Genomic DNA, 23,302 nt, shown 5'->3' with positions numbered 1-23,302 from the left:
GCTCGTCGGTGGCTTATCCTATAGAGCCAACAAAGACTAAAGTAAATGAGTCATTTAGGGTATTAGTAATGACGTCACAGCGTGTCGGTGTCAAAGACACCTTTTGGTCTAGGTGAACTAAGACAACTGGTTACCTCGGGCGGATCTTAAAGCACTTCCAAACATATTTAGCGAGGCTTTTTACCAAGGATGCGGCCAGACACCACTGACGCATTTTGACAAAAACAAATGTGCGTTTTGTGACCAATATACAGTAATGATCGTACTGTGAAAGGAAACTACACACATTGCGTACACATGAGCCACAGGATGAGTGGAATACTAGTAATGTTGTACCCACAAACAATGGGAAGCAACTGTTGGAGACCTCCAAGCCACGCGATCATGACTGTAGAAGTGAGCACTACATCACAACTACGTATTAAGAAAATACATTTTTAGAAAAATCGCAACGACCTGGATTCGAACCCTGTCGAGCAAAATGGTAAATATGCATAGGTCAGTGGCTTGTCCTATGGAGCCAACGAATATTAGAGTAAGACAAGTCATTTAGGGTAATAGCCATCACGTCAAATCGCGTCTGTGTCCAAGACACTTTTAGGTTTAGGTGAGCTGAGACAACTGGTTACCTCGGGCGATTATCACAGTAAAACACTTCCAAACATATTTCGCAGTTTCTTTCAAATATCGTCAGATTTTAATAATACAAATCAAATTTTAAAAAAGATTAAATAAAGGTATTACAGTAACTACGCCTTTAATTGAAAATTAATAATCAAGCAAAAACGTAACGTAAATTCGGTATAAAAGGAATGTGGCACCTAATGCGACACTTGGTTAGTAGAAATAGGTTATTTTGCCAAAGACCAAAGAAAGAACGAAAGAAAGAAAGAAGGATCCCCAAAAGGTGGAAGAATTGCTTGCCTACAAGCAAAATATTTTTCCACCACATTTCACAAAAAAAGAACGGTATGTGTTGAAAAGACAGGCACAGAGTTACCAACTGATAGGTAAGTCACTTCTATCTTTTCTCAACCAAGTGTGTATAATAATTCAGATCTGTTGCTCTTTCTCGCTCTCGAATCATTTCTTGGATTATTGCGAATATTCCAACTTTTTCACTCATACTTAATATAATTAAATAACAAGGATTTTTGTTTAGATGTTCAGTTAAATAATAGTTTCCCTTTTCAGTATTTACAGCTTTTTTAATTTAATATTTCATGTGACCTAGATGAGCCATTTTTAAGTAATTTGAACACACCGAGTGACATGTATTATTTCATTTAACATTTCTACACATTAAGCAAAATAAGCATTTCCTAGTTTCAAATGTTGACAATGTAATTCCTAGATGGCCAACTATACTACATGTGCAGACGCAGGCAGGATGAGCAGAGACATCATTTGTCAAAGGTTGTGCTTACACCGGAGGAAGCCAATACCATTTGCAGTGAGTTTCACAACAGTGCAATTGGAGCTCACTGTGGCATTGACAAAACCTTAGATGCCATTTTACAGCGGTACAACTGGCCTGGTATGAAGGCAGACATACAAAAATGGGTAAGTGTTTTATTGCTCCATTTTTATGGGGAGCTTATTATTTACATATTCAATATGAAAGTGTTGCACATTTTTTCACTTTATTAGATTGCCCAGTGTGTTGCCTGCCAGAAAAAGAAGAGCTCCATCAAGGAGAAGATACAATACAAACCCATAGAGGTCATAGACATTCAATTTAACATGTTAAATGGAAGTATTGTTAGTGTTTAGCTTCGGTTTGTATTCTAAAGGTGACTGAGCCCTTTGAATTGGTCGGGATTGACTTAGTGGGCAAGCTGAAGTCCACAGAGAAGGGCTATGTTTACATCTGCATGATGTTGGACTATTTCACCAAGTGGGTCGAAGTGTATCCTCTGAAAACGAAAATGGCTGAAGAGGTTGCAGAATGCGTTTTGGATTTATTTTATAAATATGGTGCACCTAAAAGAATCCTAACTGACCGTGGCAAATAATTTGTCAAGTAAGTAGGTCCATAGTAGTATTACTGTCTTTTTGGTCACATCAATGGAAAATTCACCATGGTATTCAAAATAAATTATCCTCTTAATGAATATTCTAGATCAACCATGACTTGTGAGAGAAGCTAGGGATAGCCAGAAGCCTCTGTGCGCCCTACCACCCACAAACGAATGGCTTAGTGGAAAAACTCAATGGCACCATTCAAGGGTAAAAAATATATAGTTTTTTCACTAAATGTATTCTGATAACATATAGGGAATGACTGATTTCCTTTTTTCAATTCAAGGGTTAAAAAAAAAAAAATGGTGCAGAACCACCCCAGTGACTGAGATAAATACATCCGGTCAACTGTTTTTGGCCTCCGAACCAAAATGCAGTTAACCACAAAATACAGCCCATACTACCTAATGTATGGAAGGGAGGCCCGTTACCCCTCTGAAATTCCCATCAAGTGGCAGGTATGATTGCCTCTTCCTGCACTATCAGTATGTATGTGTCTATGCCATAATGTGTTTTATTTTCTATACCAATGTTACAGATAAATGATGACCACATTGCTGCCCTTAAAAAGAATGAGGATTTGAGCAGCCTCACCCAAAACCTACCCAACGTCTATGCAAAAGTGGTGGAAAACATGAACAACAAAAAAAAGGAAACTGGCTAAGGGGGACAACGACAACTTTATGGTCGGAGACAAAGTGTTGAGAAAAAAATATACGGGAGGAGCAACGGTAAGGCGGGAAGCTAGAGGCTGAGTGGTTGGACCCATATGTCATCTGCAACATCGAGGGGAAAAGTGCAGACTTGAAACGTGCAAAAGGAACCACTGTACTGTGTCAAGAATTAACATTGACCATTTAAAACAACATGTGGAACCAAAAGAGCGAATCCCTGCAAAATGGTTGACCTCCACACCTCAAACCCAGCAGCACATCCCCTTGAGGTCTCCTTCCAAAGGTGCACCATCCAACACCTTGACCGCACCTGCCTCCACAAAGGAATGTAAGTATACTGTAGATGTCAATACAAAGACAATTTAATGCTTTGGTGATATTTTGGAACTGGATACTGCATCGAATCACAAATGAGGTATTGGTTAACAACTCTGTCATCTGATCTCAGTAATAGCTGACATATGGGCTGGGAAGCTCAGAGGGGTGCTGTGGAGCAAAGTGGGGCCATTTAAAATATTAGCCAGCGACTTCGAAAATGTGGCTCCCAGAATAGAGCTAGAGAGTGAGGTGCAGGCATTTAAAAACATGCAGTCTTTTTGTTTGTTGTTTTTTTCTGGCAAATTTTTTTTTTTACATAACACACAATTATCCCCTAAGGTTTTGATGCATTCATTCATGCAACAATAACCAGACATACACTGGAGAGGAAAGTCTTCCAGGTGGACTCTTTCCAAATGACCGCCATGTGGCAAGGGTCTTTCAAAGGGTTAAAAAAGGTAACACATTTTGAAATCAGTTCAGATAGGATTAAAGATACAAGATACATAATTGTGTGTGTTCCCTGCTCCAACACACCTGATTAAAAGGAATGGTCGTTAACAGGCTTCTGCAGAGCTGGATAACGACCCATTCATTTGAATTTGGCTAGGCTAGTGTCGTAGGGGTGAACTAGCCAGTGAACTGAAAATGTTTATGATGTAGGCCAAAAATGAGCTTCTCCTGTTTGAAAGACCAGCAGCCGCCACTGGTATCCACCATCCCCAAGGAGAATGCCATTCCCTCTCCCTGCCTCAAATTCCTGATGGAGGGCACTCTCTCGGAGGATGCGAGCATCATGTGTTGACCCAGGCCATTTTGCCACAAGGTCGATAATGGACATGTCTGAGTTGCATACTATTTGTACATTAATTCAATGGTAGCCCTTTCTATTTACATACAAATATTCGTGATAGGAGGGGGCCTGAATACGAACATGGGTACCGTCAATGCATCTGACAATACCAGGTATCCCAGCTTTCGAATAGAAGTCCTGCTTTTTTTGGATGCTTCTTCTAGGGTGGGTAGGTTGGTATATTGCCTAAAGCTGCAGTGGAGGGCCAACGACACTCTTCTAATTGTTCGACAAGAAGTCGTTCTTTGTACATTTATCATGTCTCCCATTGTATTTTGGAAGGCCCCGTTTGCAAAAAACTGAGAGCAATCAGCACCTGCGGGGCGGGGGACAACGCGGCGTTTCTGTCCGTCGCATGTTGGAGAAAATGAGAGAACTCCTCGATTAGCTCAATTGGTCATTCCTGCCAAAGCAAAACCTCTCAATGAGCTTGTTGTCCGAATATATATCCAGGGGATTTGTGCGATCACGGATGACTCTCTCGCCATTCCCTTTCCATATGTTGTCGATAAACAAGACGCACTGCCATCGTTGTGCGTATTGTGCGATCAAACTGTACATTATAATTACCATGGATATTAGTCCAATTTTCCAACTTACGCCTGCTCCTCAATAGGCGTAAAATGTACACCCAGGTGCAGCACACAAAGGGCTTGAGTCTAACTGGTGCACAAGTCGTAACTTTAAGTTGGTCGAAACTATCTGTTCTATGCTGGACGTAGCATTATGCCTAGGCGTACGCCCAGCTGGTGCACTTGGCTCCAGAAGGCTTTTCTTCGGTGCCTTGTGAGATTGTGTCGTTTAAGATTCCAACCTGGTTGTATTTTATACTTTTGCAAAGATAAGTGACAGCTGTCACACCCTTATATAAGGCACCTGTGTGAGACATATGCTCACACAGGGTCTATCTGCTCATAGAACTGGAGTTACCTCCATTAAATAAGCGGAGCTAGTTCAGGCATGGAACTCGGGCAGCGCGCGCCATATCACCCATCGCCGTGTTGTCAGCCCATAGGCTTAGCTTGATATAAAGTCGCACACATGCACGCACACGCGTCCTCGCCCCCTTGTGTTCTGTGCTGCTGCCATTGCTGGTCACGCCCGTCTGTGTTGTGTTGGCCTGTCTGTCATTCGCGTTTCCTTGTCTGTCTCTTCAGTCCCGGACGCCGTGTGCGTGTTTTGGGGATCTGAACGAAGGTTTCAAGCTGCTTCCCGATGATTCTCCATCCGAGGAGCCCTGCACCGATGGGGTCGGTGGAATTCGGGGCGCCGAGTCAGGCGCAGTTCCCGTTTGGCTTTGTCGGCCAACAAGGACTGTCCGTTGTACAACATGGGGTTCGGCCACTATAGGAGCTGTTTGTTCCTCGAGTGCGGCAAGGCCGTTCCATCCGCTCCCCTGCATGCTGCCCGGGGAAGGCTCCGGCGAAGGGCCGCTCCGTTTCCTGTGCTGCTGTTGTGCTGTCCAAAAGGGGGCTCGCGTTCAGGAGCCGACCACGAGCACTCGCGGCATATCTGGCATATCCGAGGAGCGACATTTGCAGGTACCATAGTGAATCATGTTCAGGTTTTCTCGGTGCACAGACCTGTTGGACAGGAGTCTGATCGAGTGCGGGGTGTAGGGTTGGACCTATCGTGCAAGGACAACGCAATGTGCACGCTTCTCAGTTTACAATAATAGGGGCATTCATGCTTTACTGCACAAGCCCGCATTCTGAAGCAGCCAGAGTTTGCTTGGTGGCTGCTATCCATTAGTAGTCAGTGTTTCCCCTATGTTGATTTTAACCGCGGCCCGCCATGGTTAAATTTCTGCCGCCACGGTATCAGAATTAGAGCTGTAAAAAAATGTTGGTCGTCTATCAGCCGTGATTGTTAGAGTGCATGTCGGAGAATAGCACAGACGCGCTTCACAGCGCAGTTGAGATAGCGCGTGTGCGTCCTGCCCCCACTGCTAAAAAGATTCCTAGGGGAAACACTGGTAGTGTTACTGTTACTAAGCTGCCCTGTTTGTCACTGCTTGACCGAGCCGAACAGAAGTGCTTGCTATATTTGCGCCGTTTAAATTGATTGTTAGAATCGTGGAGCAGATCCAATCTACTCGCTCGCGTTTGATGAATTTTTTTCAATTCCGTGCAGCGGTATTATGAATACAGCGGAAGCACTGGAGTACATCGTCCAAGTGACATTTTAAGTAGCCTAACAATGGAGATGGCAAACGTTGTCGGTTAATAGCAGTAATAGTTTACTAGGATACGTCCTGTAAAGGAATGAATACACGATGCTCATCCTGCTGCAATTCCATATACTACTAGTTATGTCTCTTACTTATTAGAGACGCATATAAAGTCCCATGACATGCTGTTTTGGATGCTTTTTGCAGGCCGTAGCGGTCCCCTAATATTGTAGCCTATCTGCATGTTGTCTTGTGACATCCTAAGAGGAACATGTTCAATTGGGAGCATTGAGCTGCGTTTTCTCAAGGCAGAGAAGAATAACCTGCCCCGGTTACACCTGTAGATATACCAATGTGTAATGACAATGCTGAACGTGTGTCTGATGTAATCAATGTGTCAGAAAATGAGTAACAATAATGATGAACCGAGAAGCTTGTGAGACGGTCAGCATGAAGCCAGCTATATTCTGATTGCAATAGGTATCTGCATGCTGCAGGTAGCCTGCAGGGACGCTTCCTCGATCTGTGCCCTCGTCAAAGGGCAAGCGAATACCGTCAAACCCTGCCTAGCTTCGATATTCCTATACATACCTTGATGCGTTCTCTGCGAGCCCTCTGCCTGTAAACATGTCTGTGCTGTGCCCTTTGCAGGGTGCACCGTTTCGAGTCCCGCAAGCTGCAACCGTGTCCATCAAAGCATTGGTGTCCAGTTGTATGTTCGGTGTGCGGATCCTTCTTCATGCAGCCTTCTGGTAAGCCTGTAATGAGCGGTGCACGGAAGCAGCGGGCGGAAAGCAGACAAACGTCTTCCTAACACTCCACCTTTACTGCACAAACTACCACTGAGACAGGGGTGCTTCGTGCTAAGTCGACACCCTACTCGATAGTGTTTCTCGGGTTCTGCGGTGTAAAGGTACCCCCACTGTGATGGTCCACACTAACTACCTTTTGTCCCCTCTCCTTCATGCGCTAGTACCTGCTGTACTGCCCCGGGCGACACCTGATGAGCCCCTGTTTACCAGCGACGCAGCCGGCAAGGCCACGACCAGATCGTGGCTCATGCAATTCCACTAGTTCTGTGCGAGTGCTATGGCCTGTCCTCGGAGCCGTATACGGCGTATTCCTTCCGGATCGGGGCGGCTGCTTCTGGTGTCCGCGCTGGACGTCGTGGAAGCGCAGAACTCATGAGCGCTTGAGAACAGAGACCGGGACTGTATCGGGCAATGCTTGCAGCCGGTACACAATAGAGGCTTGCATTGGATAACGCTCTGCAACTATCTACTCTAAGACGAGCAGCCGAGCAGGCGCTCGAGAGGAAGCCGAGCAGGCGCTCGAGAGGAAGCCGAGCAGGCGCTCGAGAGGAAGCCGAGCAGGCGCTCGAGAGGAAGCCGAGAAGGCGCTCGAGAGGAAGCCGAGCAGGCGCTCGAGAGGAAGCCGAGCAGGCGCTCGAGAGGAAGCCGAGCAGGCGCTCGAGAGGAAGCCGAGCAAGACGCTCAGGCTGAGCTGGTCACGCAAGCTGAGCAGGGCGCTCAAGCTGAGCGGGTCTGAGACCTCCGGTGACCAATGTGGTCCGCATGTATCTTGTGGTTGGGTGGCTTCTTACATTGCAATGGTAGTATGTCTCTTCGGATCTCCATGCAGCCGTGGTGATCCGCAGACGTCCTCTGATGCGCTACGTCGCCATCAGAATCCAGTGTCTACATGGGGACGTCCGTCCAGATGCCCTGGGAACAGCGGATGCACCGCTGATTTGTCTCACACATAGGTTTGTTGCTAGTAACAGTGGGATGTCATGTGGTCCTCCTGAGGCTCAGGAGGTGTGACGCTCCGCTCTACACATAGTATAGACTGGCGGAGTGTCGGTGTTTTGGGGATTTAACTTGTTGCTCCCTGCCTCATGTCATGCATGCTGCAGTGAAGGCAGGGAGCGCTTCCCCATTTACATCCATTCCGCCAATGTTAAACCATTTGTCATGTGTATGAATAATTGGTGAAATCAATCACGTGAGTGTCTTGACTGAACTATCGTTGTTTGGTTTAAGGCTACAAAATATTTCCTTTGAGAAGTATACTAAATATGCATTTATATTAATATTGAAAAAGCAATTACTCTTTAATGTATGAGAAAAATTACTGGTAATTGGCAAAATGTGTTAGAAAGAGAAAGCAATCAAATTTGAATTGTTATTGTGTTCCAATTCAGTAATGTAGTTTAAGTATGATAGGTTTAGTTTAGGTTATGGGAGATTAATTTTTAACATGCCAGTCTTCACTTGAAAATTGTTACGTGTAGCGGGGTTTTCTCATTGAAGAATATAAATACTTGATCTATAATCTAGTATTGTTGACTGGACACCACCTCAATATTGGGGTGAGGACAACATTGAAGAAACCAAGGTTAAAAATGTAATAATCAGTTGTCTGAAGGAATGCATTCTTTAAGTGAGGAGATTCAGATAATGTAAGGGAATAGATTACAAGTTCAAATGATAAAATATTGTAAAATACAACAGTATACAGTTATGGAGATTGTTATTGGTTTAGTAAGATTTGTAATTGGCTAACAAATGTAGCAATGGGGTCAATGTAACAACAAAGAGAATCATACCTTCTTTTCAATTCTTGAATCTTGTGGTGAACTAACAATAGTCAGTTCACATGTAATCAATCAAACACGCACGATGTAAAGTACGTCATATCCAATGTCACAGAATTGATTAATATAGCTTGTCACATTTACTTTGTCGGTGTGTCAAAGCGGATCCAAACATCACAGCAGCGTTGTACGGACACTAATCAAATCAATCCAGAGGAGCGTCGGCGACTGTTGTCACTAGTTTTTATAATACAGAGAAAAGGGGTAGTGACTTGATGCAGGGAAGATAATACTACCTTGAACATCCATAAACCACCTTGTTTCAACACTAGTGTATGGTTTTCTTCGGGGGGGATTTATATCCTATGCTCCCTGTCTTGTCAATAGATGTACTTGAGCTATGCTAGATTCTCCAAGGCAGAGAGTTTCCCCTTAGAGTTAGGTTTGTCTTTGGCAGGTGTGGTTCTATTTGCATTGCCTATGTGTGCATTTTTACACAAATTGGCAGAGTTAGTTCTGGCATGTAGCCTGGCTGCCAGCCCAACTTGGTTGGGTCTGGAGGGTCTCGTATTGGGGAACAACTACAGAAAAACAGAATCTGGGCGTACCAATGAAATTACCAGCTTTATACGATGATGGACAGATGATCAACAGTAACGTAATCACCCACGTCACGAAAGAGCGCTTAAGTTTAATTTGTTTTGAACAAACAACATATTATGTTGCTCTGATTGGTTGTAGGTCTATCCAATTGAGCGAAGAGGCATTTGTTTTCCAGGCTTGTTTGAAACACGCCCCGTAGTCAAAGCCCAACGGAGAGTTCTCAGACTCATATTCTGACTAGAATAATGAGTATGACAACGTCAGGCTATCTGGCATGGCACTTGGACTGCACATCACTTCATGATGTCACTCACCCAATCAACTGAATGTGTGCTGATTGAAGGTCTAGGCCTTCCCCTTTGGAGAACTTGAATACTACATGCATTCACAGATCCGTACACACACTTAACGTTTGGCCACAAAAATTATGCCTATACGTGAAACTTAACCTTCGCGGAGATACAAGCAACACAATTGGGACCAAGATGAATGTTTTGACACAGACATCGTCGATGTAGTGCAAATATTGAGGGAGAAGTTAGGGTTGGGAATTAATAACAAATATATGACAGAATATGTCATCAAGTTGGGCCTTGCCAAAGGCAAAGACACATAACTATCTATAGCCAACTGAGATTAGTTAGGTTGTAAAACATCGTGCTACTTTTTGATCAAGTTATTGTTAGTACTGATAGTACAGCTAAAAACAAAACAGTGGTTCCAAAAATGCATTATAGCAATAATATGCTTTATTTGTGGCTTTATCACAAGGTAGTAGTAAAACATACAATGTTAACTTCATCATCAGTAATAGGGAAAAGCAAAAGCTACTGAAAGTGTAAAACACTACAATTGAATGTAATGATTGCAAGTAGAATAACCAACAATAAATGTAGATAAATATGTCACTGTAAATTATAAAATTTAATTTAGATCGCGGGGTATAGGTATTTGCTTTAGCATTTGGCTGCAGATGAAGACACGGCAGTTAAAATTGTCCTTTGTATGTTGCTTTGGATCAATGCCTCTACTAAATGAATACTACATATTGTTAATAATTTTTCCTGTAATGCTCCAATTTATGTGTCTGCCACACCATAGGTTATGATTGTTCAAACGGTTAAGAGAGGTTGAGGTTGGCAAAAAAAAAAGTTCTCCGATTTGTAGATTTTGACTCTTGTTCATGGTCACCTCTCCTTGTTCTTTCCTTCTCCCTTCTTTGATGAGTCAGGTCCTCCTCTAAAACCTGCACACAAAGATACCTTTTTTATTTCAGTAGCAATAACTCAATATACGGAAGCGTATTGCATTCACCATAGAAAAGAAAATGTTACACCTTATCTCGTAACATTGAGAAAAGTTCTCACAATTACGAGAAAATATCTAATAATTAGTCAGTAGGCCACGGCTCAGTGATCAACTATTGTTGGTCAATCAGTGTATACCCTCTGTTACTTATCTTAGAAAAGAGCAGACATCTCCATCCATATTATCCCAGGTTGTTTATTGTGACCAAAAGAACACAGAACATAGCACACATGATGGCAGGACAGACCCTTTGCATGTTAGGGGAGGGGGTACACATTATATCAGGTGAAAAAACTGCCTAATATAATGTGCATCCCCTCTGTAACTTATCCTAGAAAAGAGCAGACATCTCTGTATTATCTTAATCCACAATACTAAACGACGCATTAAACAAGTCACACGTTGCCTTAATGCAGCATGGGAGGCGCGAGGGCACTGCAGGGGAGGTGCGGTGAGATGGAATGAAACGCATAGAGTAAACACAAATTTTAAATGCTTGAACTTATTTTACACACAAGCTCAACCGCCAGAGAGAAGCAAATGTAACCACAAGACAAGTGACAGAGTTGATGGACACCCTATGTTCATCAATGGACAGAAAGTTCCATAGAATGGAATATAATCACGTTTAAGAAGTTAGCCTTCAGTGATGCCAGAGCGATTGATGAGGCCCTTCAAAGAATCACCTCAGCAGCAGCAGAGGAACAGCCCCAGCAGTCAGCTGGCTCAGACACCAGAGCAACAGGAAGCGGAGCGATCAGAAGGAGCAGAAGCACCACCAGTAGTGCCGCAAATGTCTGCTGTTTGATGAGAGAGCAATTGGGGATGTAGCACGAAGGAATCCCTCAGCAGATGCCATAATGGAGGTCTGATCCTACTTGGAGGAGCCCCTCCTCCAAAGATCTACAGATCCTCTGAGCTGGTGGAAGAACAAGGCCTCTATCTACCCACGGCTTACTGAAGTCATGACAGGGAGACTCTGCATAGTGGCCACATCCGTTCCATCTGAGAGGATCTTCTCAAAAACAAGACAAATAATTACTGAGAGACCGCATCAGCCCCTCGAAAGTGAGGCAGCTTGCATTTCTGAATGCAAATCTCTCCTAAAATAAAAAATATGGTCATCATTGTGTGTGTGTGCTGTTTATAACATGGCAATAAAGAAGAGAAAAAAATAAGGACCAGTTTATAAGTGCTTCAGTTATTTATAATATGGGTTCTATTATGTTGTTCAGTGTCAGATTGTATTTGTTTTGTATGTTGTTTCTATACATTAAAAAGTTACACTTTAATTGTTTAATAGTATTCTTTTTCATAACAAATCAATGCATTTTTAAAGACATTGTGGTTAAGGTAGAGTATGATTTCATTTAATAATTTAATTCAAATTGTTTTCACACCTATCATAGTCAAATTCATAGTTAAAACATGTATTTTTTAAAGAGCCGTTCGGGAGCCAAAAGAGCCGGTTCTTTTCAGTGAGCCGAGCCAAACGAGCCGGCTCACGAAAAAGAGCCGGAATGCCCATCGCTAATACATGGGGAAGAAGACTTGAGCAGGGGAACATAGATGCATTTGAGAACCTCAAGTCATTAATTGAAGCCAATCAACTTTCAAACACAATGCTTGTGTTTGAGAGACCACCTCTCAACCTTGAAAGCACATTTTCAAAAGTACTTCTCCCTAAAAGAGGCCACTAAGTATGACTGGATCAGAAACCCCTTCATCGCACCTCCACCTGTCACATTCACCACTGAAAAGGAGGAGCAGTACATAAAGCTAACATCCAACTACTCTGAGGCTGTAGTTCACAACTAGGACCTTGTCTGGGTTCTGGATTGCCGTTGAGGAAGAGTTTCCCCTGGTTGGCCAGAGAGCAGTGGCAGTACTTCTGCCTTTAGCCACATCATATCTCTGTGAGGTAGGCTTTTCTGCTGTGGCCTGCATTAAAAGCAAATGTCGAAATTGTCTGAACATTGAGAATGAGCTGAGAGTTGCAATCTCAAAACAAATGCCAAGATTTCAGAAGATTTGCCAGGAGCACCAGGCACATCAATGCCATTGACATGTGTAACAGCCACTCCTGTCTCTTCCATCTACACGCCTCCAAGTCACATTCACTTGAGGTTAAGTTAGTCATGTTCTTTACTCACACACCTGCATGCCCACCTGTATTTAGTTTCCCTGCCATCAGTTACGGTATGTTCACCCATCACTTCATTCTGTTCCCTATGAGGTCTTGCATACATGTTCCTAGAGTCATAGAGTTTGGCTATCAATGAGCAGTGTTACCTAGCTTACGTTTTGTTTTGAGTTTGACTTGTACAATTTACTTTTTGCAATACTGCTTTTTAAATGCAGGGCTCTACAATAACGATGGCCCAGTAAAAAGTAACGTTGGGCCAGTAAAACTAATAACTCACTGGCCCGATCAGGTGCGCTACTAACCCAACCCAAAAGTGAAGATCAGAAGATGGCATCAAAGGAGACAATCCCTGACCAGCCATGCTAGAAGTTTAGCAGTGAGAGCAGGGACAGATTTGACAGGTAGCAAAAGAAAACAGAAATGATGAGAATGTTTTTAAATTCATTTACATAACGCTGCTGTTAATAAAGGCCTTAATATCACATTCTCAATTGCCCATTGTCCCTGCATGATTATTTTTAATAATATGTTATTTTGTTAGAGTGAAAAGTCAACTCTTGGAGTCTGTGATAGAGAGGCTCACGACCAGATTCAAGGACCTAGAGACACACAAGATCCTTCAAGCGGCTGCAAAGTTGCTGGATCCCAGAGAATGGCCAAGAGACGAGGCTGAGCTGGCCAGCTATGGTGTAGATTAGAACATCTCCGGGTCTTGACAGACCACTTTGCCAGTATCTTGGATGTTGTGGGCTGCGATAGACATCAGGCACGGTACCAGGTACGGTGGCCCTGAAGTGCAAATCCCACCCCCTAATATGAGTACATCCCCCAAATGAAAACACTCCCCCCGAATACGAGTCAACTCCCCCCAAATCGGATTACTTGTTTACCTCCCACCAATACAAAAACACGCTCCCCCAAATGGAAAACGACATTACATTAACTCTGAACGGAAAGGGTAGGTACTACACTTTAGCGCTGATTGGATGCAGTAGGCTAACTAACAAGAAATATGAAATTGATCGACAGAAGTACAAAATGCAATAGCCTGGCAGAGTTACGTGCACCAGAACATTTGTTTGGCTATCAAAGAATATAGCAAATAGTAGGCTACTTAGGCAAAAGTATTTCGTGTTAAATGTAAAAATCTTACCAATAATTTACCACGAAACAGAGTAACGTGTCATTGTGGCATTTTGTTCTTCTGTAGTGGACTATTAGTTTGTTCTTCTGAAAAGTCCTGCCTTCAACTGCGTTTTTAGCGTACGCATAGGCTACTTATATTGTGAAACGTTAACAGCATATCTGAGATTATTTCATAGGAATGACCCTGATTAAAATAAAGAGTAGTGTCATGACTCTGAATTGTAAACATTAATGTTTCCTCTTTCCTTCCAACCAAAACGATCAAGTTCATGATAATGACAGAGTTACGTGGACTAGTTGTTTGGCTATGTTTAACACTCAATGTATGCTTTTGCATACGTAGCCTATGCTTCGATACCCAAATTAATGTCCTAGTGCACGTAACTCTGTCAGGCTATTGCATTTTTTACTTCTGTCGATCAATTTCTTAGCCTACTAGCATCCAATCAGCGCTAAAGTGTAGTACCTACCCTTTCCGTTCAGAGTTAATGTAATGTCGTTTTCCATTTGGGGGAGCGTGTTTTTGTATTGGGGGGGAGGTGAACAAGTCATCCGATTTGGGGGAAGTTGACTCGTATTCGGGGGGAGTGTTTTCCTTTGGGGGATGTACTCATATTAGGGGGTGTGATTTGCACTTCAGGGCCACCGTAACCAGGAGTGGCCCAATGCAAAGGTTCTAATCAAACAACTGCCCCAGGCCCAACACAGCACTGCTTGGACAGACTTCATGGCTGACCCAGACAGACTGGAGACCTTCCCCAATCTACTGATGGTAGTTGAACTCGTCCTGGTGCTCCCTATGTCAACAGCTGCATGTGAACGAGGATTCAGCGCGATGAAGAGAATCAAAACTGATTGGAGAAGCAGCCTTTCAGTAGAAATGCTGTGGAAGCTCTTGTATGTTAGCATTGAGGGACCAGAGGTTGCACAGTTTTAGCCAGACAGAGTAGTGCAGAGATGGCTGTCAGCAGGGGAGAGAGCACGTCATGTTTGAGGATATATAAGTAAATTGTTTTTCTGATTATTAATTATAAAAAAAATTCCATTAGAAATGTGATTTACATTTTGTTCTTGTACATCCAGGATGGATATAAACAAATGGTGTTTAATAAATGGACGGTTAAACAATGTTAACAGAGCCTGTTTTTTTTGTAACAATGATAAATTAGAACTTTTGAAGGGGGGCCAGTAAAAATGGTCTTGGGGCCAGTAAGTTTCAAACTAAAAAAATTTTTTTTAAATGTTGAGCCCTGAAATGTTTTATTGGGGTGTGCTTGCCTTCGGCGAGCACAAACCATTGTTATCTCACATATATATTATTTATTTATTATTAAGTAAGTAGGCCCACATCTACTTTCGGAAACGGTAGTCTACTATTTCACTGAAGCATTAGCATCATGACATAAGCCTCTGTTGCTTGGGCAACACATACTACAGTGGTCATGATGCATCTGTTTTCAATCGTTAAAATAAACATTCCTCACAAATACGTTTTTGTTGTAGGATTTATTTTGACATTAATAAACGATTTGTTGGTGAAATGACCATTACCTGTGGTTTCAAATCAGTGTGGCGGCTCACTGCAACGCTGTAGCCTACCCGAGACACTAATGAGTAGCTAACAAAAACATCTCTTTAGAGATGTTTAGAAAGTCAAACGGCGACGGAACATGTTTGGCTTTCCCCTTACTCAAAAGTTTTTCAATAGGTGAAAGTATCTGACTACTAACCTGAACTTCATTGCCACAGCCTAAACTTTGTCAATGTCAAAACTTTGTCTGTTCATGAAAATAATTAATGTCAGCCTGCTTCAGCCTTGCTTAGCTGTAGGATATACATTTTACTGGGTCTTGCTGCGCTGCTTGATTTATTGAAATTATTATGAAATGTTATGTTTTACTAGCCATTTGCCTTCTTAAGCAAATCACAGTATTTCCCACCCCTCATGGTGTAACTGAGACGACCGTAAATAGCCTAATTAATCTTTCAAGTAATAAGCCCCCGTTGAAGTGTTGAGCAGGAAATTAGCTGGTCTGTAGAGATCTTGGGTTGGTGGTTTTACTGATGCAGAATTCGCTCAAATAAAATCGATAGACGTAACGAGTGGCACATAACGTGAAGTAGGCCTAACATTGCATTTTATTTTGTTTGAGTTTTAATAACTTGTCCAGTGCATCGGGGCAAGTAGCACTAGCCTAAATTGATCTTCCAGACTTGCCGTTAAAAAAAAATGCTTAAAATACTCTTCCCGGACAAGCCTTAGCTACATGGCTAGACTGTTGATCCAGATCAGAATCCATCATATCTTGGACACTCAAAATCAGCGAATCTTGCAGCCAAATCAAGTAGCCTATATTTATAGGCCTTTATATGGCTACAAACTTCTGCTCGGTTTCTAGCTGGCTACTTGTTACCAAGTTACAACTTTGTTGCAGGGGCATTCTTTGTCTACATTGCGAGCTAACAGTGTCCGGTAATTATGTCGCTATAAATAATGATGTTAAACCGAGACCACTAAGCCCTCAAAGAAAATGTAAGGTCAAAGAAACAAAAGAAAGGTTTGAGGTTACTCTGAAAATTATTAATAAAATAGGCTTCTAATATTAAACTGCTAAATCCTTCTCTAACTAGGCTCCTCTATGATGCATAATGAAACTTAACGTTTTTTAAGTAATCAATAAGCCTACGCTTGCCCTCATTACTCAAATGATGCCGTTCAGGGTGTTCAAATTACATAATAGGGCGATGATAGGAGGATAATAGGACATAATAGGGCAACCAACAAGTTGTTTATATCTGATTACAATTTAATAAGTTATCTAGCGCTGCATCTTCATGAGCTACATTTGGCCTCCTTCTCTTCCAACCAACCAGTATCACCTCTCCTCCATCTGAGTGATGCATGTCATTTTTACAAACTTATTATCAAGGGAACACAATGGTCAGAACTGTAGTCATACACTTAAATGCTTTTTGAAATATGTAAACACCAGGAGTGTATGGAAAGCTGGGGCAGCCACAAGCACACCCTCACAATTTCCCCAGAAATTGTATGCTCTCTAGTTTTAACTTGCCGCCTGACTAAATCTTAACAGCCATTGGCTAGTGCTGTTCATTAAATATCCTGATGTCATGAATCTTTTAAAATTTAAACTTATTTTTACCATATCTGCATCTGTTTCTTATTATTTGTAGGTAGAAATTACCAATTCAACCCCAACCCAATAATGCAATAAACTTGACCAAATAGGTGGAAATGGGTATAGGGGAGACCTGGGGAAAAAGAAAAAATACCAAAGGGAGGCCTGACAAAAAAAGTTTGAAAACCGATGCCTTAATGTAACATATAAATAAGCATATTTATGTAGATAAGAGTCCCTTGTTATTATGGAAAACCCTGTTGAGTCTTCCACGATACTGATCAGTATTTCGAAACAATGCATTCACAAGTTGTTTTTTGTTCTATCTAAGAGGTGAATTCAAAGTGCAGTAATTAAACTCTGCGTCTCTGAGATGACAATCCCATCTATTGTGCTTAAAGACATTAGCATCTCCCAATGTCTCAAACCAAAATAATAATGGATTAAACTAAACAGGTGAGACGTAGGCTTATTTGCTTCCATGGCATTAGCTAGCCTGAAAGCTTCACACAAGAGAGCTGTTTTCTGTTGTTGTGAAAGTGCATTAATTTCGTAATTATGAGATATTTTTCTCAATATTACGTGATAAGGTGTCAAAAAAAAATCTATGGTGAATGCAATACGCTTCCATACTTAAATGTACTTCAGAACAACAAATTATATGGCTAGTATCACCAAAGTTCACAATTCTTGCCATAACAAACACCTCTTTGTAACTATACAACTGCTCCACTTGCCAGAAAGGAGATGTAATACTAAATAAAACTCATTATAAAGCAATGTTGATTTAACTGATCAATGGTCATGATTATTAGAAGGTATACATTTAGAACAGACATATTAAACACAGGAAGCAAAACTTGGAAAACGTCATCAGATTGTGTGGTAGGGAATCTGAGTTGTAGTGTTAATCAATAGATAATGAATGGGTGTTAGTTAAGGGTAGTTTTAGCACAACAATTAAACACTGACAGGATCGAGGCTTAATTTAGATACTTTGTTACTGATGTCCTCCTAGATAACTTATTATTAATTTGCGTGACCTTTCTTTTCATTCCCTTTATAACCTCCCTTGGTCTCATACCTCTTTCCTGAAAGACAGTTTGTCTTTCCACTCATTGTGTTCCAGTTTGTGTTCATCATCTAGAGCACGGATTTTCTTCTTTTCCATGTCCACCAGCAACTGCAATTTATCTTTCTGCACACACACATGCACCCATTTAGACAAGCATATGTGCGCAATAAAATAACACACCCAAAACACCGGCAAGGAATAGATATTATTTCTCACAAACTCAAATGCCGTAAATGAGTCTGATCACAAATTAGTCTGATCACCTGTTTCACATTAAACCTGCCAATGATTAACGTTAACACAATGTACCACAATGTAACATGCTTTTCTAAACTTAATTGCATTTATGGTTTTAGTTCAGTTGCATTATTCATCTTGTACCTGTAGTTGTTGGAGTTCTGCCATGTTGGCTTCACACTGCTGCCGGAGATCTAAAAACTGACTCTCTTGGACCTCCTCTAAACTCTGCTTCATCTGTTTTTGTCTGACCTCCTCCTCTGCAACAAACTGAAAAGAGAGATGTCATTATTTACAGGTATTATGAGTGTTGGGTTGGATGATGACGTTGTTGTCTGTGAATGAACTAATGTATTGGGTGTATTAAGAGGAAGTAATAAGTTGTGTTTCATTAACCACAGAGTAGAGGACCCGGGGGATATTCCAGGTAGCGAGTTTAACAAACTCTGAGATTAACCCTCAACTCTGAGTTGAGTTACTCTAAAATGGAAAACTGGGCAAAGCACGGGCATGAGAACTATTACAAGCCAACATCAATGGAGCTCCCATACTAGGATCCAGCATGGCACCCGGCGACAAAAAACGTCGTCCTACACTAAACTTCAGATACAAGTTTTATTTTGTGTTCATGGTTGAGCACATATTCCGGAAAAAAAGCAACACGGCTGTAACAGCGTATACAAGTGGCGTTGGAGACAATTGCTGCCGAGTCAATGCATACAGTTGAAGGCAATAGCCAGTCCATACATTGAACATTTAACCCCACTGTCCATTAATATTAGAAAAGGTGGCAGACTTAATAAAATAGCATGTTCAATGTTTTATTAAATATAAAAACATACTTTGAACAGGTATTGCATATTTTGGCTAGGCTTAGGCTATACGCTTGTGACTGTAGCCTCGAGGTCACCATGGTTTTAATCATATTCGACATGAAGTCTAAATATCAATTGGTGCCTATTTCAACTTGTAGTAGCAGTTTCCCCCAACAGAATGCTTTTCATCTAAGGATGATGATTAAGATGACGAAGAGACATTAATGACTGCTGCCGCAGAAATGGATGCAGAGAATGATGTATGGTAGCTACTGGTAGTTCTCTCTCCATGTACATTTATTTACAAGCTTGTGTGGAATTGTCAGTTACACTGACATTATGAGAATAATGAATATAACAACGATTTGCACATTCTGACAACAGAGCATGGATGCTGTATATAGTGAGATGTTCATTTAATGGCAAGTGAATTATACATGTGGAACTGTGAAATTTAATGCAATCTCTTGTATTCCCAGTTACAAGTAAATGAGTTGTACAAACTGCATCTCATGAATGAAGTGTCAAAAACGACCAAGAGATGGTGTAGGCCTATTTAGGGTGGAAGAATAAAGGCTAATCAAGATTTACTGGAACACCAGTTACAGGAGGATGCATGGCCATAGGTTAATAGTAGGAATAATAACCTATATGAATATTAATTGCAATTGAAATTTTCTGAATTTCTATTATGAGCCAAGAGATGGTGTAGTTAGGGCAGAATAATAAAGGCTGATCTTGTAAGGCTATCAACCTGCCCCCACCTCTCATATGGTAAAATATGGAGTTACTGGATGGAGTCTCAACTTGATGGCTCTCACACATCTCACACGTTGTGTAACTTACTGTAGCATTGCTGTCATGTAGATAAGTAAGGGTCAAGATTGTGATGTGATTGTAGTTGTTCTTGGGTATAAAAGGAATTGTGAAGCATTGATCTGTGGATTCTTGATCTCCTGAGACCTTCTCATCAGCTCTGGCTTGTCCTACTCCTTCTTCCTCACCTCTTGCTTTCTATCTCAATTTTACAATATTTTTTTTTTTACAATACTTTACAATAATCTGGTAGAGTAGGAAGAGTTAACCTTCATTGATTTCATTAATTTGCAATATGATTAAATGATTATATTATTTCACCTTAATTTTACCACTCTTTCTCTGATTTAACCTATAGGGTCAAATAACTGTAATTCCATTGGTATTGGCATTATTTGTTTAATGTTAATACACTGTTCAGTCAAAAAAACATAGGGGAATTAGTTTCAGTTGTTTGGCCAATATTGACCCCCTACAATCTTGAAATAGATTTGCTGAAACACCAGTTACAGGAAGGTACATGGTGAATCACGTAAATTGTAGGAAGTTGGAACAATAGCCATTAAAAATACTCATTAGATTTCTATTAGTAGGCAATGAAAAAGACCAAATACAATTTCCATTATATGTCTTTATTTCAGTGCCAAAAAGCATTTGGTCATTCTGAGTGTAACATTAGCGATGGCCCAAGGGCTTAGAATGTTGCTAAAACAAATTACAGATTGTGACAGGAAACAGTAACGTTAACCTAGGTATTCGTCAGGGAATTAAAGCACATCAAATCACAGTCTTAAAAATAGTCTCCCAGCATATAACTAAGCGAATTAAATTTTGTTTGAAATCGCTCGGCTGAACCAGGAAAGGATATCCCATGTCTGGCAATTCTGCAAGCTCAGAAAGTGGGAGGGGATAGGTTGAAACGCACAGTTTGGCATGGAAAACCTGCTAGCGAGCAGGTTAGTTTCACGGACTAAGTTACCATGGAAACTTACCAAAAGGTTTCGTTACCTCTCTTTCTGGAATGGAAACCTTGGAGTAAGCCTCTTTTCAGGGTTAAACAACTCAAAGTTTTCATTAAACCCGCTATTAAACCCGCTACCTGGAATACCCCCCAGGACGACTGATTGTATGAACCTCAAAGGGGGTGATACGGGGGGGAAGAGCCAGCCAAATGGTCCTTTCTCAAGCTCTCCCTACTCCAGAAAACTTTGGATTAAACTAAGGATTTATCCAAAACAGACATTTATTGGATCTACAAACATCTCTCAAAGACAGTACTGTTTGTGGACACGTGTGATGGGAATTTCAGTTCATTTTACTGATTCGGTTCTTTGATACTCGTTCAGTAAAATGAACGAATCGTTATTCGAGTAATTCGTTCATTTCAGGGGGGGGGGCTATACGTCCACTGCAAACACATCATATTCTCATGTAGATTAGTGCATGTGCACCAGCAGATACTATTTCAAAATAAATTAATAAAATAATGTATCATGACAGTTTGTGTGATTTGGTCATGTAATATCACACTAGCATTTAATTATCACGGCAAACAATTACACTGCACTAAACTGTAAGTGTAAATGACAAAGTGAAAATAACAAAACCAGTCAGTATGATGACTTGTGAGCGAAAATCATTCACGTATTACTAAAACAGCGGCCACACAAAAGGGAATGAGGAAACTGTTTCCTCTACTAAAAAATACAATTGGGGTCACGCGAAAAAAGGATCCAAAGACTCGTAGAAAGACCGAGTCGGGAAATGAACGAATCGTTTGTTTCCTCTAGATACAGAGGCTATGCAGGTCACGTGAGAATGATCCAAAGACTCGTAGAAAGACTGAGTCCCCCCAGGGCTCAATCCTCCAACAGGTGTCTCCTAGCCAACAGTACACTCTTTTGTCAAACAGCTGACAGAACTATGAGATACTGTTCAAATAAAAGATTTTCCTACATATGAGAGGTTCATACACTCACCAGTGCTAGGCGCTGTCTTTGCTCAGGACCACTCCACCCCAGTGTTTTCAGCTCCTCCTTGAAGAGGGAGAGCTTGGCCTTGGTCTCTATGCGGTGTGCTCGTTGGAGCTCACCTTTCTTCTGTGCATGCTCAGACTGTAACTCATCTAGCAGAATACTGTGAAATTGGCATGTCCGCTCTGTATCCTACAAAGGGGAGGAGACGAGGGGAACGTTTGAGGAAAAAAAAGAAATAATGACAATGATAATGTTTCCCATTTATGTCATAAAATTCTTATCTCAAATCATATTTAAAAAAAAACTAGTTTCCATCCACATTTGTTGCATAATGACCCCTGTCAGTTGGATAGGTAAAAGGGCTTTCTGTCCTACTTCCACCTGTTTCCGCTTCAGCCACAACGATCTGCACCTGTTCCTCCCCCTTATCAACATTATGGTTCCATATACTACACAACCGTTGCATAGAAACAAGGTAAACTAACTTGACCAAGAATACCTTTCGTTACCTTATCATATTGAAACAATTGAATACAATTATTAATTTAACAAATTAATGAGATTTATTGTCCTAAAACAAACTTAAATATCATCCTAATGGAAATAACAAAATGCTGTTGGTGAAACCATCAGTGGGATCATTTGTTATATATACTACTATAAATTAAGATAGTTTGGGCTGTTAAGTCGTCTTATTTGATCTGAGACGTGAGCGACCCATGCTAACACTCAGGGCCTCATGTAATAACGCTTTTGCGCCCACTTCAGGCGTATTTGTCATGCTGCACTGAGAGAAAAGCGCAGACTGCCTGTTGCAGAAATTGAAAATGTCAAATTGCACTTTTCCGAGTCATGCATATGCCTTCATCGGATGGTTAAGGGGAAAGTGGGAGTTCCCATAAAGAGATGGGGGGAGATGCGTAAAGTGCGCCTAATTATGTATTCCGTGGAATGTACAGAAACCGCCCGTGAAAGCGTGCTTCTATTTTGCGGTGAAACGATCCGCCTTAAACCAGGATGCGCATATGAAATGGAAGCCGACCTTCTGGTGAAATGGCAGCCGTAACCCGACCAAGATGAAGACATAGGCCAAATTATTTTTGCCACAAGAATCACACTTTTTGAGTTGACACAAAATCATTACGCTACGCGTTACAGATTAAGCAGCCATGCAATAGTACAGTTACTGGAAGAAATCATAGATTACATCAAATCGCCGACTCAGGGTTCCTATTCCATTCCAGCAGTTGTTTAACTCCTCGCTACATTACAAATATTGGCATCAGGATCATTTCAAACAGTCATCGCTGTTTTGACTTTGGTGGCTGATCCATGATAGAAAGAAGGAAGGAGGCCCAATTGCGCGTTTAAATGCTCGCAATGTACGGTATAGACGGCGAAATGAGG

General features: G+C 41.4%; 1 protein-coding gene across 1 annotated transcript in view; it reads right to left on the bottom strand.

Annotated features, from left to right (window-relative positions):
- Positions 1-9,942: 9,942 nt before the first annotated feature.
- Positions 9,943-23,302, bottom strand: part of LOC146273580 (serine/threonine-protein kinase 10) — a 52,138-nt gene continuing 38,778 nt past the window's right edge. Inside the window, exons 14-17 of the mRNA XM_084706299.1 lie at positions 21,899-22,084; positions 18,433-18,558; positions 18,061-18,174; positions 9,943-10,482 (exon numbers count right to left, since the gene is read on the bottom strand). Coding sequence (XP_084562425.1) covers positions 10,357-10,482; positions 18,061-18,174; positions 18,433-18,558; positions 21,899-22,084 — 552 coding nt within the window. The 3' untranslated portion in view covers positions 9,943-10,356. The remainder of the gene's footprint in view (positions 10,483-18,060; positions 18,175-18,432; positions 18,559-21,898; positions 22,085-23,302) is intronic.

The sequence above is a fragment of the Hypomesus nipponensis genome, chromosome 9 (genome assembly GCF_054491055.1).
Source record: "Hypomesus nipponensis isolate SF chromosome 9, ASM5449105v1, whole genome shotgun sequence".
In the NCBI taxonomy this organism is placed as follows: Eukaryota; Metazoa; Chordata; class Actinopteri; order Osmeriformes; family Osmeridae; genus Hypomesus; species Hypomesus nipponensis.
The sequence above is the reverse complement of the archived record's forward strand: the minus strand, read 5'-3'. Positions and strand labels throughout refer to the sequence as shown.